General features: G+C 36.2%; 1 protein-coding gene across 1 annotated transcript in view; it reads right to left on the bottom strand.

The window, feature by feature from the left end:
* Nucleotides 1-21,931, bottom strand: part of chd2 (chromodomain helicase DNA binding protein 2) — a 29,104-nt gene extending 7,173 nt beyond the window's left edge. Inside the window, exons 1-28 of the mRNA XM_043264868.1 lie at nucleotides 21,735-21,931; nucleotides 20,217-20,273; nucleotides 19,989-20,038; nucleotides 18,467-18,524; nucleotides 14,830-16,387; nucleotides 14,395-14,500; nucleotides 10,756-10,990; nucleotides 10,551-10,637; nucleotides 10,167-10,228; nucleotides 9,034-9,150; nucleotides 8,453-8,608; nucleotides 8,002-8,138; nucleotides 7,685-7,910; nucleotides 7,481-7,581; nucleotides 6,917-6,958; nucleotides 6,655-6,824; nucleotides 6,452-6,576; nucleotides 5,678-5,894; nucleotides 5,503-5,592; nucleotides 5,197-5,387; nucleotides 4,609-4,797; nucleotides 4,270-4,432; nucleotides 4,036-4,188; nucleotides 2,377-2,448; nucleotides 1,268-1,417; nucleotides 1,010-1,158; nucleotides 725-914; nucleotides 471-638 (exon numbers count right to left, since the gene is read on the bottom strand). Coding sequence (XP_043120803.1) covers nucleotides 471-638; nucleotides 725-914; nucleotides 1,010-1,158; nucleotides 1,268-1,417; nucleotides 2,377-2,448; nucleotides 4,036-4,188; nucleotides 4,270-4,432; nucleotides 4,609-4,797; nucleotides 5,197-5,387; nucleotides 5,503-5,592; nucleotides 5,678-5,894; nucleotides 6,452-6,576; nucleotides 6,655-6,824; nucleotides 6,917-6,958; nucleotides 7,481-7,581; nucleotides 7,685-7,910; nucleotides 8,002-8,138; nucleotides 8,453-8,608; nucleotides 9,034-9,150; nucleotides 10,167-10,228; nucleotides 10,551-10,637; nucleotides 10,756-10,990; nucleotides 14,395-14,456 — 3,252 coding nt within the window. The 5' untranslated portion in view covers nucleotides 14,457-14,500; nucleotides 14,830-16,387; nucleotides 18,467-18,524; ... (1 more) ...; nucleotides 20,217-20,273; nucleotides 21,735-21,931. The remainder of the gene's footprint in view (nucleotides 1-470; nucleotides 639-724; nucleotides 915-1,009; nucleotides 1,159-1,267; nucleotides 1,418-2,376; nucleotides 2,449-4,035; nucleotides 4,189-4,269; nucleotides 4,433-4,608; nucleotides 4,798-5,196; nucleotides 5,388-5,502; nucleotides 5,593-5,677; nucleotides 5,895-6,451; nucleotides 6,577-6,654; nucleotides 6,825-6,916; nucleotides 6,959-7,480; nucleotides 7,582-7,684; nucleotides 7,911-8,001; nucleotides 8,139-8,452; nucleotides 8,609-9,033; nucleotides 9,151-10,166; nucleotides 10,229-10,550; nucleotides 10,638-10,755; nucleotides 10,991-14,394; nucleotides 14,501-14,829; nucleotides 16,388-18,466; nucleotides 18,525-19,988; nucleotides 20,039-20,216; nucleotides 20,274-21,734) is intronic.
* Between the last annotated feature and the right edge of the window lie 1,730 nt (nucleotides 21,932-23,661).

Raw genomic sequence — 23,661 nt, 5'->3', positions numbered from 1 at the left:
ACTGTCTCACGTAAGACATGTACAGGTCATATTTCACCCAAAATCACACCCAGAAAGCATGCATTTATATAAATCATTTAAATAAATAACATTTAATTTCACAAACTGCAATTTTAGTCGCAATCGTGTGAAGTGTACATTTGTAAACAGACCGATCGAGTGCTCTCTGTGTGATAATCGGTCCACACAAATTGAATAGAATAGAATTGAGCTTCACTGGAGACTTCAAAACTTCAAACTAACTTCAAGATTTCAAACTGTGCTGTGTTTTATCTGTCTGTCCGCTGCAATATTCATCTCATTTTCTCTGTGTGCTGTATGTAAAATTAGTGTTACCTTAACTTTATTTGAAAAAAAATTCCTAATGTATTAAATTGAAATAAATAAAATTGCATTGGCTTATTAAATAAAATTGTATCTGCCATCGGCTGTCACCGCTAGTGACAGGAAACCTAGGGGCACCTCCTTACCCTCTTTTTAGATCTGCTTCTGGGCAGCATGTAGATGTCTTCCATCTCCTTCTGCTTCTGCTCTTCCTCCACCTTCCTCCGCTGCTCCTCTGGAATGATTTCATCCCAGTCGCGTGTAGGCTTCTCCTCAAGATCTGGTGTGCTTTCATCCATGGTGAAGTTAGCAACCTGTCAGAAGCACAGTTCATGCTAGGCCAAGGCTCGGGAGGAAATATGCTACTTAACATTAAAAGTTTTAATAGACTCTCGAGTACCTTAAACTGTGACAGAAGCTCGTCTGTAGCACTAGATCCTTGATCGCTCTCTCTGGTTTCAGCAAGCCGCAAGATCTCATCAATGTCCATTTCCTGTGGTTCTGATTCCTCCCCCTCAGCTTCCTTAAACAGATATTCTGCTCCAAACTTCAAGATTGCTGTCAGTTCTTCTTTACTGAAGGGGTTTGAACTGGAGATGGGCAACACACAGGTATACATTATGCGTCATATGTTCAATAAATGCTTAAAACAACATTTTGACAAGAGAAATATCATTATTCTCACTTTGAGTTTCCTGAGCTGTTATCCAGTACGGTTCGCCCGGTGGTGTCCATTCTCTGAATCACAAGATGGTCTAGTACCATCTTCTTTTTGGCTCTTTCAATAATGTCTTCCTCCACTGTGCCTTTTGTAACCAGACGATAGATATTCACCTATGCAAAGATCCAAAAAATATATTTCATTGCAATCTACATACGCTACTTATGACACCACGAAGTATGTGTGGTTACACGTTAGGTCAAAGTTTTGTGCTCTACTTACTTGCTTTTTTTGGCCAATCCTGTGGGCTCTGGCCTGGGCTTGAAGATCATTTTGTGGGTTCCAGTCCGAGTCAAAGATAACCACTGTGTCAGCAGAGGCCAGGTTAATCCCAAGTCCTCCAGCTCGGGTGGACAGCAGGAAACAGAAGTCCTGTTAAAGACCGTGGACGGTGAGAAAAAGAGCCAACTGCGAGTCTTGTGATAAAAACTATTTATCGTATTCCAGGTTAATATGCATAATAGCCTGTGCAATGGTGTGAATCATTTTATCTAAGCAACAGCAAACAGTTGAAGTGATTTATTTTGCTTTGTGGTTTGCATTATTTTAGGTGAATCATCAATTAGCCTTACCGAACCTAAAGGCAGCGCTTACAACAAATGTAATGCATACACTATACTTTTAGTTCTATTGTAGGAGTTACATTGTGTGTTACAATTATTTAGCTTTGTGACTTAAAATTACCTTATGGAACCTCAAACATTATTATATTGTATAAGAGGTTTTACATTTCTTATTAGAAAAAAAAAAATCAGCTATTTTTATTTTTGGTGACACCAGATGTGCAGAGGTTTCATCACTACTGAAATACAAATCAACCTTGTATAAAATATAAAATCAATCTTACGTAATCTCAAACATTAATATATTGCATATACTATACGTTTTGGGAGTTATATTACTTGTTAGGAAATCATTCTTTATACTGTATACTTTGTTATTTGTGCCTATTTTTGGTGACACTAGTGGTGCAGAATTTACGTCACCGCTTAAATAAACCTCGACCTTGTAGAACCTCATTTCACAAGCTTATTAATTTATTGGATATACTGTGTATTTAGTGAACATATTTTTGAACACAAATGGGTCTTCTTGTTTCAATCCGACAGAACTGTTTTGACCCTTTATGAATTACAGTTACATTCTTCTATTAAATACACAAGGGCCTGCATTTCCCATGGATCAAGCATTCCCAGAACCAGCAAAGTGCCTTGTCAACTGAGCTCTGACGCAGAGAGCTGACTGGAAGATCACAACCATAGCAAATGTCTGCAAACACCGCAGCTCTGCCCAAACCAAATAAATACGCATGCCATACTTTAGGATCTTACCTCAGAGCCTTCTGCATTAAAGTGGTCCAGTGCTTGTTTTCTGAGCTCTCCCTTGATGGAGCCGTCCAAACGCTGAACACGAGAGAAAACACAGATGAGTTTAAGGAATGGCAAGCCTGGGACTTTGACCAAACTAGGGCACCTCGGCTAGACGCCCATAAAATCCTTAAACCCCTTAAAAAGTCACCACAACATTATGACGACAACGAGGATGTTTTGCCAGACCAAAACAACACGAAGACGCACGCTGTCCTAATGCTCAAAGCTGCACCAATCAAAAAATAACCGAGGGATAAAAATAGGCTCGGGGAACTTGCTGTCTGAGCAGACATACTGCGACCCTGACACATGATTCCCTAAATCACTCAAGCCAAGTCCATACAAGCTATACCTCTGAATATATCCTCAGACGTTACAAAAAGCGGTACTGTACAAAGTCAACTGTGCAAAGACACTAAATAAGTGCATTCCCATGGTTTTGTAATGGAGTACACGGTAGCACACAAATACAAGTACAACATTTTCCCAGGAAAACACAGCACCGGGTCAAAATTTCACTGAAGAGGGACAAAAATGTAACTCTGGTTGTGGAAAATATGGTAAATATTAAGAAAGGTTCAAAAGAACTTAAGTTTGCAATTATTTTGTTTTATTCAAAATTGTTACATCACTGATAATGGTTTTAAGGCAAGTTAACTTCGAAACCTTGGAAAAACTAAATAAAATTATTACCAATATTAATAATAATAAAGTCTGTCAGTTGATTAAAAATGTAATAAATTACATGTTTAATTGCAAAATAAATTTGACTGTAAAAATACCCCAAAAATATTATTTTGTTACTACACAACGTAGCTAAAAAAACTATTATAAAAAGAATAATAATAATAATAATAATAATATAAAATTACACAAACATTTAAGCTACAACAGCCTAACAAACTATATAACATAAAAGAAAATTATTTAAGAAACATTTAGGAAAACATACAATGATAGTCATTGGATAGTCACCAAATAACCAGCTTTTGATCAACTGTCTTAAAAATACCTTCTTTTATGTTCCACAAAAAAAGGAATGAAACAACATGAGGGTCAATAAATGATAACAGAATTAAATTTTTTGGGGTGAACTATCCCTTTAATGTTTTAATTTTCACCATTATTCTTCTCATTACATTTTTGCATTATTAAATGACACTCTAAATAAAAAAATAAAAAAAACTAAATCTGCCACCAAGTGGAGGTAAGAGAGTAACTTTCAGGAATGAAGTAAATGAATAGGCCTTCAAATAATTGGTTCAAACAATTTGTTCAAAATGTGAAGTCATTCAGAGACTAAACACTGCTCTGTTGCACAAAGTCACACAACAATTCTGCGATGGCTTTAAAGGCAATTTTTCTCTGCAAAATTGAGAAAAACTTAATACAACACTATCAACTTTTTATTTCCTGCAGTGTTGTATAAAATCAGCGACAAAATCAGCACTCGTATCTATAAATATGAGACAGACTCATACAGAAGCATTTTAGCAATTTTAGGGCATAACTACATTTATGGAGCTGTTGCTCTGTATCATATTTGTCAACACTCAACTCTATGAAATGGTGCTACACAGATAAACTATTTAACACACTGCTGTTCTGTTTATATCATACCTGAAACGGATATCTTTTCAAAGACAGGTATTCAGCAAGGATGTCCAACATTCGGACCATCTGCGAGAAGATGAGCACGCGGTTGCCTCTCTCCCTGAGACGCGTGAGAAGCTTGTCCAGCAGAACCAGTTTCCCGCTGCCTCGCACCAAACTCTGAACAAACATTAACAAACCACCTCAAAAAACAAGTTCTCCTAAGCACAAAATCCTTGTTTCCATCTAGAAGAGACATACCTGTAGGTGCTCTTGTGTTTTTTCATTCTCACCCTCCTCTGGTTGTTTGATGAGAAAGCCATGGTTACAACATTTCTTCAGCTCCATGACAATGTTCAAAAAGCCAGAAGAGCTGCCTCTGGTGCCTTTAGACAAGGCTTTGTAGTTTCTTGTTAGGATCCATCTGAAAAGGTCACATTACAAATGAACAGAGATGAGAAGGACATGTGTTCTCTGAACACTTGCATTCCAGTTGCATGCAGTCTTAGCGTCTGGAATCAACATTTGGCTCAATCAAGGAGTTACTCGATTTAGAGAGCTATTGGAAAGAGGCATGAAATCGGATAAAACAGCACTCACTTGTAGAACTGTTTTTGCTGGGCAGACATGTCGACTCTGAGGATTTGCTCCACTTTAGCCGGCAGGGATTTCTCCACATCTTTCTTGACACGACGCAGTAGGAATGGCTCCAGAACTTTGTGGAGGCTCTGATAACCATTATCCCTGCCTTTACCATGCTCATCCTCAAAATCCTCCCAGGACTCAAATCTAATAAGAGGCAGGGGTTTTAAACTTTTTTACAGCAAAGACCTCTAAATATGATGACCTTTAACTAAACCAAAAAGGCAGCTCCATACGTTCATGTTAAAAGACCCATTTATATGGTGTGAGAACATACTAATTATACTATTATAAACAGTACAGCTTATTTCTGCATTAAATGTGGTTAACAAATGGAACCTTATTGTAACAGTTGTTTTTTTTTTACTGTGTGTAAGTTTTTTTGAAGTCTATAAATAACATATACAGTTTTCATAACGCATGTAATCTAGATTCTATTTACTAAATGTCTTTTTTACTAACTGTAACATCTCTTTTTTTCTAAATTTTTCTGGTGGACCCCAAATAGCAAAAATCAACCTGCAAACCCATCCCGTGAATACCTACTTGTCAGGCATAAGAAAGTGCAGAAGGGACCACAGCTCTTTGAGAGAATTCTGCAGTGGGGTCCCGGTAATGAGCAGCCTGTGATTGGATCGGAAGTCGATCAGAGTTTTATATAGCAGCGAGTCGTCATTCTTAAGCCGGTGAGCTTCATCAACTCCGAGGAAAGCCCAGTTTATATTCCCCAGCACTCCCTGCACACACAGACAAGTCTTGACTCAATCACTTGTGAATAATGAAGAACAACTCATTTCTATGACACACAATCCTGGCACAAAAGATTAAATCAAAGATGTATGAATGCCATACCTTGTCCTTCAGTAGAATTTCATATGTGGTCAAAAGTGCATTAAATTTGATCCTTTTTGTCTGCTGATGGATCCATTCATAGTCCCGGATCTGGTCAAAAACAAAAAAAAAAATTATACCTCAAACCAGCATTATTATACCAGGTTGGATTGCTTCAGCATGAGAACTAGCTTACTGTCTTTCTACTTGTGACGTCTCCCAGGTACACCACTACATTCATGTCCGGGGCCCATGTGTCAAACTCCCTCTGCCAGGAAGTGAGGGTTGACAGGGGTACCACCAGGAGGAAGGGACCATAAAGCTGGTGCTGATGAAAAAGGTAGGAAAGGAAGGAGATCGTCTGAATGGTCTTTCCGAGGCCCATTTCATCAGCCAAGATAACACTGTTACACCTACAGAACAGAAAACAGAGATGAAGAAAGCATGGTTCATTCAAAATCAAGAACTAATATGAAAGCTTAATGTTATCTACTTTAACTAAAACTATTACAAAAAATGTATAGTAACAATAAAAAAAGACTCACAAACTGAATAAAAAAAAAAAGAAAAAAAGAATAATAGTAAATGCAGAAATAAAAAATAATGGTAATAAAAATATAAAAACAAAATAACTTGGGCAAAAATTAAAACAACAGTAATAATCTAAAAATTAAAATCTATCAAAATCTAAATTAATAATAGTATATAAATAATACTAGAATAACACTGATAATATAAAATGTTCAAAAGGTGATTGCAAAAATGCTTTTTTGTTTTCTTTGTGCACAAAAAGTATTCTTGTATCTTAGTAAAAATTACTGTTGAACCCCTGATATCACATGAATTATTTCAGCCATCTCCTTACTATGTTTCTGGATGTTAATCGTGTTAATTCCACTGCTGTCTATGGAGGATCAGAGAGCTCATCTGTAACAGAAAGTATTAAATTCCTGACTAAAGTGTTCCATACCTGCACCAGGAGTGAGCGAGCCAGTTCACTCCATCTAACTGGTAATCTCGGAGTTGAAGGACCTCATCTCCAATGTAAGGCGGCTGCTTCTTCAAGGGCACAAATCTTGGCCTCTGTTTCAATACCTTCCATAAAGACAACTTTTAACACTTTTTCCCGAAAGAAAAACAAAAAGCTCAAACAGGACACAATCTCATACTCACCTTACAATCTTTGGAAGGAACCGTCTTACAGGCATTTCTGCTTTGGAAACTATCAACGCAGGCCTCAAATTTCTTTCTGATTAATGCGCCATCCTCCCATGTGCACTCCGCATACGGCAGTCCCATCCACTTACACAGATACTCTGGCTCGCTGGAAGTAGTTTTATGGGCTGTTGCGACATCACAAAATTATTGAAGTAGTAAACATCTCTCTTGACCAAGATGATCAGAAACAGCGCAATTTCAAAAGCGGCAAACTTACAGGGAAAGTCTGAAGGCGGTTGTGATTTCCCAGTTCTTGTTGCTGATTAAATGAGAGAAAAAGAAAATAAATAACAGATCGTGCGTTTTTTGTTTTGCATTGGAAAAAAAAATACTTTACACTGATCAATAGCGACAATAAATGCTGTGACTTTCGATGTAGTCTATGAGCCAAAAACTCATCACCAAACACCAATGACTTGTACAAATGTGGACTATATGGACAAAACTGAAAAAGGCACTTCCAAAACCGCGGCAACAAAGATGGAAACATAATTCATGCATTTAAAAATGATTTCCATCTCTGTTACAACAGTTTTGGAAGTGACTGCACCCATATGTACAAGTCATTGGTGTTTGGTGATGAGTTTTTGGTTCAAGGACTGCATTTAAAGTCACAGCAGAGGTGTTCAGCTGGGATTACGAGTTGGCTTTATGCACAGCAGTCAAGTTCTTCCACACTCAATCAATCGTTTCTTTTTAACCTTGCTTTATACACAGAGGCATTGTCATGTTAAAATAGAAAAGGGCTGTCCGAACTGTTAAACTACCGATCAACACTTACCGATCACTCTCTCTACAATCTGGAATTGCTTGCTCAGGTCATTGGTTAGTTCTTGCTGGCAGTTGTAATATTCTAAATCTTCAGGTGATGCTTTTCTCAACCTAAAAACCAATCGTAATTGAAACGTTCAAACATTAAGCTTCAAGGTGCCAGTTTTAAGATCCAGAGATCGAATGAAAATATAACATCTCTGTGAGCACTGACCAAGTGTTAAGGTCCTCGTTTTTCTTCTTGAAGTTCTCCAGCTTTTTCATGCCTTTGACTTTCTGCTGAGTGAGGGAATCTACACTCTCCCAGGTGCTGTGGATGTAGGACCAGCCTTTCCATTTGATGAGAAACTGAGTTTCTCCTTCATCTTTCTCAGGGTCAAAGTCTGCTCCAGGGTCCCCATTTTCCTCAATAGCATAGAGAGTTGTGGAAGCTCCGGTAGCTGTAAACAAGGTGGAGAAAAATGAGAAGCTTTAATAAACAAGCACAATAGTTGGTGTGCATCACAAAATATTAAATATAAATTTCTTTACCTCCTTTTTTGCCAGTTTTGGTCTCAAGGACCTTCTCAATGGTCTCGCTGTCATCGTCCTGTTGTTCCTCGGCTCCTTCTGCCATTTCAATAAGGTCATCAGAATCGGTCTCGAAATCATTCTGGTCCTCTTTGTAACTGCAACACATGCTTCATCATTACTACTCTGCTAAGTCAATATTTAATAGGTCAATCACAAATTAGAATGTGAATGAAGTAAAAAAAAGGTAATTTGTATGGTTTTTAAAACATATGCCATTTTCACTCTAATACAGTTTGGTGAAATTATATGTGTGTGTGTGTGTGTGTATAAGAGGAACAGAAACAAATTAATAAATAAAAGTTGCCATCTTTTTTTTCGGTTGAATATAATTTAATCTTACTCTACAGACCACTTACATAAAATCTACACATCAGCTCTACATAAACTCCTTGCTAAGACGAATCCTTACCTGACTTTAGCCGCTCGCCGCCTTGTTTGTCTTTTTGGAGTATCTTCCTCCTCATCATCGTCATCATCGTCATCTTCTTCATCTGAGGACTCCTGCCTCCTCTGTTTCCGTCCCTTTTGTGACTGCTGCTTACCAGCAGATGATTTGGTCTGTGGCCTGGACAGGGAAAGAGAAAAGTACACACATACATGCACTAATTTACCATGGTAGGGTTTTTGCCTTTGGTTCCGCGTCCCTGATGCGTTTGCTAGTGTAGCGACTTGTTTTCACACCTATCAGCCTGACTCATAAGCCAATAGCCTTGAGACAGCTGTGAGACTTCGATAGCAGTCCTAATTCTTCATATATTATACATATTTAGCAATATTTTAATGATTATGTTGATCGTTATGCCAAAAGTACATGCTTTAACAATTTAGGAGACATGCGATAAATTACGATAAAGCAAAGAAAATCACACCGATAAATTTAGCGCAGCCATAGCGATCAAAAATGAGCCATCATCATTTGCATTTAATAAGACAGCTCATTTAATAATTCACGATGCGCTGTCTGAAGGCCAGGCTTCGCTACACTCTTACCTTCTAGCAGGAAGTCGTCTGGATCTAACTTTTTTCTCTTCCTGCTCACTCTCTGAACTGCTGGCCTCTTCCTCAACATCCTCTTCGTCATTTGAGTCATCATCTTTCCAGGTATTTCTTTCAACACAGAAATACCACAGGTTCATCTATTGGACCTCCGTTAGCTTCTAGTTCTAGCCTATCGTAAAGCTGCAAGCCAGTCCGTTTCATTTATTACCCACCGCGCAGGCAATTAAACATGCTATTAGAAACACTTCAGCGCGTGCGATACTGTTCAAACGTTTGGGTTGGTAAGGTTGTTGGCGTTTTAAGTCACTTATTTGATCAAAAATACAGCTGAAGTGTACTAATGTGGAATGTTTTTACAAATTAAATTTACAATTTAATAATTTTATTTATTGCTGTTGTAGCAAAAATGAATTTTCAGCACCACAAATCATTTTAATATGATTGGTGTTTAGGAAACGTTACTTAGTACAACTGTTTTCAACTTTTATAATAATAATAATAAAGTATTTTTGTGAAAACCATAGAAATTCTTTCAGGCTTCTTTAATGAACAGGAAGAAAAACTGCACTTTTAAAAAAATAGAAATATTTTATAATAATTAAATTTAATTAATTCTTTCTGAATATAACAACAAAAATCTTACTGACCCCTAACTTTTAAATTGTAGTATACTCTGAACTTGTAACTAAACATTTTAAAATCAAATGCATAGTTTAGTTAGACTACTCTTAATTTTATGATTTTCATTCCACTGTATATCTTTATATGAAGTGGCATCTGTATTAATTTCTCAAAACATTTTTCTGAGCAATTTTTTTCCTGTTAACATTAACAAATCAGATTTAATTTCTTTTTTCTTTTACAAAAAAAACCACTCAGAAAAGTGTCAAGTTGTTTTTTAATATAGACAATATATATAAACAATGTATAGTGTAAATATAATAATAGTATACAGTAAACAAGACATTTACATGCAAAAAAATATGGGTGAATCTAAAATGTTATAAACATTCACGCTTTTAAAAAACAAAAAGAAAAGAAAAACACACAGAGGCACACACATTTGTAAATAAAGAATGGAAAAAGGAGAGCGAGAGACCTACTTAAAAACTAAGTGCACTTACTCTTTCTTTTTCTGCCGTGAGCTTTTTCTTTTGGGACTTTCACTCTCTGAATCACTGCTGCCCTAAAAATCCATGAAAATCCATTTTGAATATGTGGCACTGTAATAAACGCCACGCAAATGTCATGTTTCAGATCAATCAAGGGAACAAAGCTTTCAACACATGGGAGCATGCGTACACGACTTGGGCTGCCAAGTCCGATCGGTTCCGAGTCTAGAGCCAAACATAAATGTTTACGCTTTAGTAAGTAACCGTGTCTGTAATTACTGTAGTCCAAGAAGCAGAACGTGTCAACTTACTGCAAACGTCAACAGAATAGGTGAAAAGAAAGCAAGAAACCACTAGGGGTCAGTGTTGAATTAATTTTTCGCACAGCCAGCCTACCTCAGCTCCGATGTTGAGGCGAGCAGGCTCTTGTCTGCTTCGACTGGATCTTCTAACACCATAAATATCTGGATGTTCCTCCCACATCTGGCAATTAGGGATATAATTCATTTTAAATCATAAAGCAATTCATCAGCAGCTAAATTTAAGCTTCCACTGGGAATAACTGATTGATCCTAATGTTGAGGGCGGCCTATTTCTGTACCTTCTTCACATCCGCCAGGCTGTCTTTCTTCCTGACTGGTTTGTCTTTGACCTGCGCTGAGGTCTGACGGGATTTGGACCCGGCGGATTCACTGCCCGACTCCGAGTGGCTCTCAGAATCAGACGTGCTGTTGGATTCTGAACGGCGGGAACGAGCTCGGTCACTTCCCTGCTCGCTCTCCGACTGACTCCCAGATTCCGACGCAGAGCGGTTAGATTCCTCGGATGCTGAATTGCTACAACATTAAAGATGCGCATGTTGAGAAACAATGAAAACACAGCTGCTCTAAACAGTAAAGTTGGAATCAGGTTGCCAAGTTGTTTTTTTTTTTTATCTGTTATTGCCAAAATTGTCATTTAGCTTTTAATGAATTGTCAATAGGTAAAATTTGAAATACTTATTTTGCTCTAAGTCGTTTAATTATGTCTTTTCGCCGATTATAAATGGACAAGTCTGCCTTTTAAGTAAAATTGAATCATCTCGGTCCAACAAAGAAATGCCGAATCCTCAAGCTGGAGGTCTTCAACCACGCTGTGTCTTTGTCAATGTAAACAATAGCATTCCAAGGATTTGGAAACTAGGACTGGGGCAAATCTAGCACAATGCTTGGGAAACTTTTTGCATTTAAAAACTAAAATTAATAACTGTTTGAAAAAAGAAAGAAAAAAAAAGTTACTTGACGCAACAAATTGACAACACTGGTAAAATTTGAATAAGTCATTTAATTGAAAGAATTAAGATTATTTTACACATATGCAAATTAGACATTTGATTTCATTTTATTTGAATTTGGAGAGGTCTTTGAACGCGCTTAACACTACCAAAATGACCTTTGGGAAATGTGAAACGTCCTGCATTTTGTGTACGACCATTTCTGTTGCCCTTTTGCCCTTTGAGTCTAAAAATAAACATAACGGCTTCTTTTTTAAACAAGCCCAACCCCCCTTACTATAAATGAAACTATTTCAAAATAGAATGTTTCTCTTCCTTACATGGTTAAACTTTTTTTTTTAATACTCGTTTCGTTTTTTTTTTTAATGTTACAAGTATCTCAGCAGCGCTCTTTTTATTTGGTAAAACGGCATTCGTGGGAAACCGTAACGCAGATCTGGATGTGAACGCTAGCACATCGAGTGCTATAATGGAATGCTCTGCTAGAAACAAACACCCCGTCATGTGCTAGAGAGCCAAACAGCTGCTGACGAAGCAGCCTCACCAGCCAGACTGTCCTTATATGGTCGCTGACATCACACAGGGGCGGACCTAACCTCTCAACTGATTTCTCATTGGCTGCTTATTGCTAGCCAAAGGAAGGACCAATGAAAACTCGGTATGAAATCACCTGACCTCTACAAGACTTCCTGCTTCCGCTTCCTGTAGTTTCAAGAAGCTTTTATGTAATGCAGCATCTAATACAAGCTATGCAGCACAAAGCAAGAGCCATTTTGTGACTTTGAGGACTTTCAGCCATTTAATGAAACCAGTCTCATACAGTGATGGAACAAAGCAGTGCTTTTTATGTAGTGCTAAGCCATACAAGCACTTCAAATAAAGTACACTGGCTGTAATATAGGAGGAAATACATTTAATATCTTTGTCAGCTCTCCTTTCTTTTAGTAATATTAAGAAAATGGCTGCCGTGGCTGACAAAACAGTGAAAATATGATTCTGAGGACACCGCATTGATATTTAACACCGGAAAAAATATTTAAAGCCTATAAAAACAAGTACACATTCATTTGACAATTCATGTTCACATACACAGCATTACATAAAACTACTGTTTGTGTAATTGCGAAATGATAACATACATTTGAGGGTATTTTTCAGTTTAGACTCTGGTATCTGGCACATATGCAGGAACTTCAAAGCTGTCATCAATTCAGAGGGAAATTCTTGACGAACAACCATAAAAATAATGACAGATCCAGTCATAAGCACTATACATAACATCAAAACATTGTGATTTTTTTGGTTTTTTAGACCCACAGGGTAAAACCCTCATTGGTGAGGTCTTATGTTGTTAAAAGTTGAAGCAAATTATGTGTTAAAACTACACACATTGTGCTTTTGTGCTTAAGTGTATAGTGTAAATAGATTACTGGACTTTCAACACGGCGTAAATGGTAATTAAAATAACATTTTCCATTCCAACTGTCAAAGTTTTTTTTTGTTTTTTTTTCCTGAATAAACAAAACGTGAAAAACGGCATCACTGTCTTATTTCAAAGCTCACTTCAAAAATCCTTGCTTTTTGTAATATTTTAAAGAATGGCCTAGAATGATGAAGCATATGTAAATAACATTTCTGTAAAAGACAAATCACCCTTAATGCGAAAAAACATTATTTACAACTCAAGTAGTTTCAGTTTTCCTATGGAAATAAGTGTTAACTGTGAGTGTAGTAAAGTAACCAAAATAATTTGCTTCCACTTGAATCTCTGAAACAAAGACAACCTGCTTTTTTTTATTTGGTTTGATAGGGGAAAATAAAAGAACATTATACACATACTATCCACATTAAAGCACTACTTTAATTTAAGAAGGTACTCTCAATATAAAGAAATAACATGTTTTGTTTTCCTTCAAATGTTTTTAAATGTTTCACCCCAAAACTGGTTTTGCTGCTGAAAGTTATTCAAACTAAACCAATAGTGACAAAACACAAAAAAGTTTGGTCCTCAATGCTTAAAAATGAACAATTTCATAAAAATAAAGTTGAAGCTTAAGTTTTATTTTTATTTATAATTATTTAAAAAGCAGTGGATTATGAAATATGCAATCAAATGCTAAGTATATGAGGTTATACACCCCACGCCATTAGGGAATTATAAATATTTACTGCATTTAGTGCCCTTATAGTCAATGACAACTGTAATTTACACGGGTCATGTGTTACCCTAAGACAAGCAAGTTTTTTTATTTTTTAGAAAAACATTAAAAAAACAGAAGTAATTCATATTTCCTGTAATAAGCAACAGTTTGTCACAGTTAAAAATACAGTTGCACAGTAAACAAACAAGCAATAGTTTTGTTGGTATGACAAAAAAGTTAAAAAAAAAAAAATCATAATGTAAAACAATCATGCTTATGTAAAATAATAATCTTTATTTTGGCTAAAACCGTAAACATGCTTTAAAACATTTTAATTCACGTGAAACGGGATTTCAGGAAATATTTCAGAAAAATCAGACCGAACAGGTTCTCTATACAACTACTGCAATATTAATTCAAAACTATCAAATGCTAAACTCGTGCAATGTCAAAGTAAAAGTGTTTAAAATGTCATTAACCTTACATAGTGGTGCAATGCAGCACATACTAATCAGACAAGGTCATTTCACGCGATCACTATTAAAGTGGAAATATTAGAAGTGCAATCACTGCATAAGTCTGTATAAACAATGTGCATCTTGACTATAAATTCGGGTAAAGGCCCACAGGCCTTGAATTCACTTTTACAAATACTAGCAAAATCAGGGTGTGGCTATACATCTATCCCAAGGTCAATGATCCGAAACCCATATATTTTAGAGACATTGTGGTTTAAACTTCTGCACAGGTGATCAACCATGCTTGTAAAGGTAAACAATCAAGAGACATGTTAAAAACAAGAGAGGAAAAACACGAAAGATCGTACCTGGAAGCATTGCTTTGAGCCGAGCCTTCATCTTCCTGCTTTTTACTCTTATTCTTCATCATGATTCTTGGGATTTGTTAACGATGGTCTTTTGTCCGGGTATTAACTGTCAAAAGTTTAAAGTGGGATGAACCATCAAAAAAAAAAAAAAAAAAAAAGTCATGCCGTTGCGATTTACGGAAAAAGGCAAGTTGGGCTCGGGCGATTTAAAATAAATAAATATTTGTTATTTCTTAAATTAAAAAGCATCGGAATTGAAATGACACCTGCTCGACTCTATTCGATGTCAAATATCCATGTGTCTACGGCGATTCAAGGCAATAGATTCAGAGCCACATGCATAAATTCTTACTGCGTCATCAAACAAAGGACGATTAAAACATAACGATGATAGCAAACAAAATCGACAATGAAAAAGAAACGATGTAAACATACCTATAGCATTGACAGGAGGAGGATTGTAGCAGTACATTCACATCTGACAAAATATCCGATTTGTTACTTCGGCCATAACGAGGAGAACGGAAAAAAAATCAAAAATAGTCCAGAATTGAGACGAAAATAACAATCGGAATTATATTCGGAAAGAAAAATAACAGCGGCAATCCACCGACGGCTATTTGAATGGAGAGAGAGAGAGTGAGAGAGTGTGAGAAGAGCCCAGCAGAGCGCACTAAAAATGGAGGACCGCCATGGCTGCCAGTGCAAGGCAGGGAAAACAACGACTGGCCGCTCTACGCACACACCGGAGCCGCTTTCGACGAAACAAAGTCGCAAAACGTGCGCGTTAACGTCTCTGCGGTACAAAACGTAACGAAACGAACGATTTCGCGCGATTGCGGTGCCCCGGGAGGCGCTCAAAGTTCACCAAAGTTGAGATACAAGTGCTATCGAGAGCCCTGCGAGGCTCAACGCTCTCCCCTTCCCAAGGTTCATCCGCCATCTAAAAGCTCCTTCCCAGCTCTGAGAGCTTAGCCTTTGATTGACGTTCTCTCCATTTACCCAGGGCTCAGGTGATGCACGAAAGTCCCACCCCTTTTATTTGAAATAAAAACTAGTTGTTTTAAACATACATTAAATGTTTAAGTTAATTTAGCCATACAAGGATAGCGGCTGTGCAACTGATCAGCCCTTATGAAGGGCAGTAGTGATCTTTAGGTTAATAAAATTATTTCTTTAAGCCTTCACTTCCTGCATAGACAGGAAATGAGACAACAGACTGCCATTTTGCAGCGAGTGCTGGACTACACTGGACACCATTTTAGACCACTTAATTTTAACTCTTTTACACCTGCCCTGTAGTTTGCGAATGTGATATTTGAAAGGGGAAAGTTGTCTGAATCAAAGCTTGCAGGACGGTTCCTGTGAGCAAATGAGCGATCTTAATTCATTTAGAAATGGGTGGAGTAAAACGAAAATAATTAGCGAAATCCTCATGATTATGGAATACAATATACGAATTAAAAAAATTTAATAAAAAAAATGCAGGGCCGTTAAAGGGGACACAACCCCTTCAATGTTTGATAATGTCATCGAGCTTGTTAGTAACTCGTAGTTTAATTAACACAGCAGACGTGTAATTATTATTATTTTTTTTTTAAATAAGAAAATTAAATTTTAGACCTAGGACAAGCGGTGTTGAACTTTGACGTAAACCGCGAAGTAAATCGTTTACGAAAACGTCATTCATTATATTCTCCATCCAATAAGAGCAACTCGAAATTGTTCAATCACGAATTGTTTTTTTATTTCTCTTTTAAAAAAAGGCAAATAAGCATTTTTAAAAAATTTCAAATACAGGCATTTCATCAAAACAACAGTGCAGTAAAACAGGGGGAAAATACATACAATTGTTGAGCACATTAGCGAACGAATTAAAACAAATCACAGCAAATCACAAATAAAAATGTCTCTTTCCAAATCCAAAAGCAAAATATGAGCCGTCATCTTCCTCATTAAGCAGTAGTGTCCGCTTGACTGTCCAGAATTGGTTCTTAATGAAATCAAAAAAGGAGAAGGGAAAACATGTAAACCCCAAATGTATACTTAAAGATGCGATGACAGCTTTTCATATGAACTGTAAACTACAGCTATGGTGTAGCTACGAACAAAATTATTTGATCAGTTCCCCTTTTGTACAGTTCTCTAGCGAACGATAATCAAGTTTAAGACAATGTTCAATCTCCCAAGGTGACTTCACAATTGACATGCACAACTTGTCCATACAATAATAGTAGCATAATAACAGTCAATAACAAAAGTGCGTTATTTTTCATGTATTGATGGTAAAATGCTAACAGAAAAATGCTACGTAGTTATCGCAGTTTTAGCACGATTTTGTTGCGTTAACCAACAGATGTAGTGCAAAAAAACTATTTCGGAAGCATAAATCAAACGAAACGACACTACAAATCCTTTACATTCAACTACCAAAAAAAACTAATACCTGGATTCGTTTCACTTCTAAGTTTACTTTTTACACTGCTACTCAAAAAGTAGTATTACGATATGATAGACCCGAAGTTTAAATGATCACAACTTTCAGAAAAACAAAACACAAAATGCATTTTTAAATCTCGTGGAGTTACAACATATGTCTGTCGTTAGCGATCATTTCTCCGAATGTGCTTTACAAAAGGTAACTTCATTCCGATCTTTGTAATAAAAGTCACTGATACGAGAATAAAGATGCATCCGAGTTGAAAGTCAGAGTTAAAAAGCACTGAAACAAGTGAGGACTTTTACTGAAGTCTATTCAATCATTTTAATGTGCCACCCTTGTGACAATGTAATTACAACGTGTAAGTTTGGCCAATAATAAAAAAGATATTCAAGTAACTCTGTTATATTTGTCATTTAGGATGTTTAGATTGCATAACGGTAATTTAGAATATATATACGTATATTACAGACAAAGTGTCACTAATCTGTCCTTGTTATACCGTTATTACAAGGCGTAACTTAGGCCTATATGTATAAAAAAATATTTAACTGTAAGGCTTTAGGCTGCTGAGCATTACAGCAGATTAAGTGTCACAAAATGGCTAAATAATCAAAAAATGGAAAGTGAACACTGCAAAGCAGCCATTCACAAAACAAATTGTGTACAGATGTGTATAAATGAAAGAGGCTTTACAAAAAGAAAACAAGTTGTCCAAAATGTTGAAATGAAAAAAAAAAAAAAAAAAAAAAAAAAAAAAAAGGCTAACTATGAAATACATTTAATAAAAGTCAGGCTTCAGAAAAGCGATTGAAGACTTCAGGTCAAGCTTTCAATAAACATATGGCAAACAAATGTCAGTAGCTTTATTCTCAAGTTAAGATCGTTTTCCTTCTCAACTGTTTGAATCCCTTTCCTTCAACTGTGTCATTAAAATAATTAGGTGGCGGCTCAAACAGTGTCTTAATATGAAGGAAATGGAATAATGCACCGGAATAGGCACGTTATTTAATGTGCAATAGCAACAGGCCGTGTTTTCTGGTCTGTCCCTGTCCGTGTACTCATTCCACAATCAAAAGCAGAAAAGTCTCACACGACAAGAAAAATTGAAATGTTGCGGTGTATTCCAGTATAAAAGTGTCACTAGCGCAAGCGATGGTGAAATCCTCGATGCATGATGAAGTATGCAACAGCCAGCGAGAACGAAAAGGAGGCCGCTTGTGGCAGAGGATCAAGAAAGATGTGTAAAACAAAGTTACACGAAAGCAGAACCGACTCCACGAGAAACGAGTCACTGTTCTCAAGGAAGGTTTCCACAGAAAACGAGATGAAGAGGACAGCACCCAAGGCATGCTCAGGTACTAAAGAAAAAGTGAATGTAAAAAGTGTGGTCGTCAATACGAAGTGGGGAAAAAAGCTGAACCCAGAAGCTATTTTTAGCCTCTCTTTGTCGAACTTTTACTTTTTTTTTGTAAAACTGGAGATCTGCAGAAATTCTAATTGAATTATTTTGACAAATGTCCATTTCGTGCCGCTTACAGAGCGCTGCGTTAGCAAGGCACTAAATGTAGCCAAAATGACAGACATATGGAGTAAAACCTCGATAATACAAATAACACTGTGAGGACTTACAGAGCAGTCTTCTGTTCCTTGAACCTTTGCTGAAGCTTCCTCTTCAGGCAAACGTCATCTGCAAGGAAAAGGACAATCTGTGAGATCAGAAGTACAAAACAGTACTGTCGGCTGAGGACACATTAGCTGTCCTGCACTCAACTTAGTGTCACATTGCTCAATGATTCATTCAAGATGTTATCGGTTTAGTAGTGGAACAACCTAAAGTCCATTTATCTCCTAAACACCGCTAAATGGATTTTCTGTTGAAAATGTAAGCAATGCTTCTCCATACAAGTCTCTGCTGCGATATTCAGATGTTCTGATTGGTTGTTCGAATGTTACAGTTATATTATATTACGCAGTTGGTTGTGACTTGATTCCTAGTGGCCACACCCTATATACATTTTTAAAGCGTAAGGGACATAAAAAAAAAAAATCCATATTAAATGTGTGTCTGATTAGTTAGAAAATAACTCATTTTTCTCATTTCAAGCACCCACAGTGCAGGGTGACTTGTTCACTGAAATGCAACATTTGAAACGAGCAATAATTGCAATAATGTTTGCTTTGGGAAATCATAAATAAAAGTTACCGCTAATTAGACTCCATTAGCCTGGCTGCAATGAAGTAGCTAAGTTGCTTTTAGAAAGCACAGTTTGAGCAGGAATTGAAGTGATATTACTGCAAGCTCAAACCTCATCCTTGCTTTAGTAATGGTAGGGTTGTGGGTTCGATTGTCCAACTGGTGAATTGGTTTCTGATTGGAAGTTTCATGAACTGAAGTTAGAACTAAAAGATACTGTAAAGTGCACAATAAATGCAATAAGCTTAAAGTAACGTTTAAAGCTAATTTAAAACAACAACGATAATAACAACAACAATAATAATAGGTTTTCAAGTAAAAACAACAAACCATAATGTAACTGGAATTACAATAACTTTAAATAAATTTATTGTAAATACATTTTGTTGCAAGGTCACATGACCTTAATTTATTCATTTTTTTTTATTTGCTGCATTATTTTTGTTTTCAGATATGCTCTCAGAGGTAAAATATAAATTATTGTAATTGAGTGAATGATTTAGACAAATTTAAATTAATTAAATTGGTAGAAGTCACATACTTCAGCTATTAATGGTCAAATTAAATAAAATTATTCCATTAGGTGTCATTTTGTAATGTGCCATTTTTCCACACTGTTCCCAAACAACAATGCGATGATGTCACCGTTTGTACTTTTTATTAGTAAATGCTTCTTTCCTGTTTGCATTTCATCGGTAAAAATGTAGGCAAGTTCAAATGTTCATAGCTAGTACCATATAGAACGTAGCGGCTGCATTACCAGATGCTTTGGCTAACATAAACCTAAATTCTTTTTTGCCCAATATATATATAAATACATATTTTAAAAACATAAGCGGTTTCGAATATCTTGTCGCTGACTTTATTTCGATTAAAAGTATTGTCGTCAATTTGCATAAAATCAAAGATCAATATTAATTTAGGCTTCTACGATGTTTCTTTAAGTGCAATACTTACAGCGAAATTCCTTTTCCTCATCTTTCGTTCACGTTTGGCAGATCAGGAACCTTTAACAACAAAAAGATTCGTCGTTAAATCAGGAAATTCATCTTACGATTCGATTTAGAGCACAGCCTAGTGGTAGCCAGCGATAAAGCGAATAAAAGGCAAAAGATTGCTTAAAATGTACAAAGTACAGCAGTATTTTTTATTATTATTATTCAACATCACATTATGGACACTTACATTTACATGATGAGACTGTACGAAACGCCATCATCTTTCATCCAGTTGTTCCGATTCCTGTACACACAAATTTTTTTGACAATTAGTATTGTGTCGTCTCCTTTACACAGTAACGCTTACTTCAGCATTAAATTGTTTAAAAGAAATATTTCAATCATGCAATTCGTCTACATGAAATACAATTTCTTTAGCTAACGCCCAAGTAAATAGAAAGTACTGCTGTTAAAACTCTACTTCATGTACATAACATGTGACAATACACCATATACACATATCAGAAACCTCTTTAATATAGAATCATCACCGAGGGTTCACATTTTATTTTTTATTTATTCTTACATGCAACATTTGTAGCAACCTTTGTTTTCTGAGCAACGGTACAGTTGATTCTGTATACATATTTAGCAAAGATCTCATGATATTTCAAAGTTAACATTTTGCACTTTAAATAAAGACGTACTAAAAGAACAAATGTCCATGTTATACGTTTCTATGATATTGTGGCAACCATCAGAAGGAAAAACACATTCCAGGTTTAATTTGACTCCTTTTTTAAACTGATCAATAATTTTTTCCACAATTTTAAGGCATTTAATACTTTAAAAACAGTACCAACCGGTAAAAAAATGTACTTCACGTTAATCTCTGACCAAAAAGGAAAAACAGAAATTAAGAAACAAGTTTCTACATTTTTTTTTTCAAATATACAGTCTTCTTGTGGACCACAATGGGTTAAAAGCCAACACCCTATTATTTAACGTCGAAAAATACAGCATAAATGTTTTTGAAAATACAAGAAATGCAAGTGTATACCTTTATTTAAGTTCATTACCAAGTGGGAAAGAACCATAAAATAAGCAAATGTTCAATATTTACATTTAATGCAGATAACAATAGAATCCTGAAATAAAGTAAAACATCAAAATTACGTACTAAATCCTATGGTAAGTTGACATATTCACAATGTTCTCTTAAGAAGTTCAAAACAATGTACATCAGGAAAAAGGAAAATATTTTTTCAGTAATTAACACACAATAAAAGCATTAAAATGTTCAATAAAATTGTTTATTCAAAGAAAACATTTGAAATCAACAAAAGACACTCAAAATGCTGATACTGGAAACCGTACGTCCAAAAGTGCATCATTACAACAAGGTTTTAATTTAAAATATTTTTCCGCTTTTGAATGTTACAAGGACATTTTGTCCTCTCAAGGACAAAGCGAATTTAAAATGCGTAGACAGTTAAATCCTCGTTTCTCTTCGTTGCTGTCAGTTGAAATCTTCACGGTTTTTCCTGCAACACATCCGTGCATCGTTTTCCTAACATTTTCGCGATGTTTTAGCCGTAAAACCGTCGATTAAATCGACGCAATGCCATTTTTCAGTACTTGGCAATGGCCCCATCATGGCCATTTTACAACACCTCGTCGAACCCTCTCCTTTTCCACCATATTGGTGCGTCTGTAGCACTCGCTCAAACACGTCTATAAGTTAGAATCTGCAACGAAATCTTACCATGTTCCCACCGTCGCGGTCCGCTCTTTCGTCTGAACGGGTCGACGCCATTCTTCTCGTCGTTAATATTCTTGGTTTTGACGAGGCGCCGCGGCGCCGCCATCTTCTCCATCTCCGCCGTCCGCTCTCTCCCGTCTGCGCTCCTCGTCCTCTCTGCCTGCGCTGTTATACTGATCGAGCGGACAGCCCTGAGCTTCGGCGTAAGCACAGACAACTTCCTCTCACTGCGGCATTCTGGGTAGAAGAAACGCAGCGTCCATGATTGTCTCTGAAAACTAACGTTTGATTTCAGAGACGGTCAATAAAGCATTTTTTACACCGGAATATTGACAGCAGTGATATTTAACCGGAAATACTTACGATACAACAAAGCGTTGCCACCTAGCTTACTGTAACACAATGTAAAGCTTGGTCATTTATATAACCAGACAACGCAAAACCAAAGAGCTCCTCAGTTTGTAGTAAACCAATGAGAGAATTTGCATTTTTGGTACCATGTAAATTTCTTTTGTTTTTCATTTACACAAATACAAATTTGATTTAAGCATCTACGGCAAACATTTGACTAGCCTTGACTAGGGGACAGAAATATGAATTACACAGTAATACCTCATGTGAAAATATATATATATATATATATATATATATATATATATATATATATATATATATATATATATATATATATATAACTTTTAGTTTTTCATAATGTGAGACTTAATCTAATTTACACTTTTAAAAAAAGCAACGTCAAAATTTGTGTTTATATGCCATTGTTATGTTTTAAGGTTTTCTCTAATGATAATCGTAGATCATGTTCGATTGAAAGACAGATAGATAAATCTTGTCTGTTGGCCTGTAGTTTATTTTCAAGGGATTTGTGAAGACAGAAATTGGCCCAGAAGGCCCATGTTACTAGTGTTGTTAGTATTATTATTTTAATATGCGGTGTTATTATTCAGTAATTCCATTTGTACATCTTTACTGTTCGTTAAAACCTATAGGCTAATTGAGCAAAATAATTACATTTGTGTTGCATTATGACGTGTCTTTAATAATAATAATGATAAAGTAATCAAATTAATTATTTAACTAAATAGCCAAAACAGTCGATTTCACTATTTCAGATTTTTTAAAATATGCATTTTATGTTAATTTACTAGTTACACACATATAATATAAATAGCCTTATTAATGCAACAGTCACCAAAAAAAAAAAACAAGCATCATACAGGTTGCAACAGCCCAAATATAAGACACATTGGAGTAATGCTATTGCGATATTGATCTAAAACGCATACGCAGGAGTTGTTTATATATTTATAACCTTATATTTATGAACAAGTAGCCGGTGCGGACAGTGGCAGAAGCTCAGCTCCGTCAAAGGCTCATTTCTATCTTCTCTAACAGCTAGTCTGCATACCGCAGCTGGTTACTAAGCAACTGTAATTGGATCATTCCTGGACTCCCTCCCCCTGCTCCTCTAAAGTCATGCCACGTAGGCATTGGCAAACGCACCAGGAGCACCATGTCCACGGAGGGCAGAGGCCTCAAGCTGATCTCTTACTGATTTGTGCACAATCTGGACTAGAATTATATATAAATATAACACAGGACATAAATAGAAATGCCGTTGTGTTTGTAGGCCTGCTTTTGAGAAATAAAAAAATAAACAAATGATAATGTATGATATCACGCCGCCTCGAATCAGCTCACAAATTTGGATCCACACTTTATTGTAGTGCAGCATTAAAACGAGAATGTTAAATAAAACATGGGCTGGTCTTAAAAATACACAAATATCTAAGGAGCCCTCTTGTGGCCTCATGTGATAATTTTTTTTTTTTTTGCCTGTGGATCTAAAGAAAGTTGCAGTTCTTCCAATGTAATGTATGCTTGAGAGTTGACATAGAAATATTAAATTTAT

This window comes from Puntigrus tetrazona, chromosome 18 (assembly GCF_018831695.1).
Source record: "Puntigrus tetrazona isolate hp1 chromosome 18, ASM1883169v1, whole genome shotgun sequence".
In the NCBI taxonomy this organism is placed as follows: Eukaryota; Metazoa; Chordata; class Actinopteri; order Cypriniformes; family Cyprinidae; genus Puntigrus; species Puntigrus tetrazona.
This window is presented reverse-complemented; position numbering and strand designations above follow the sequence as displayed.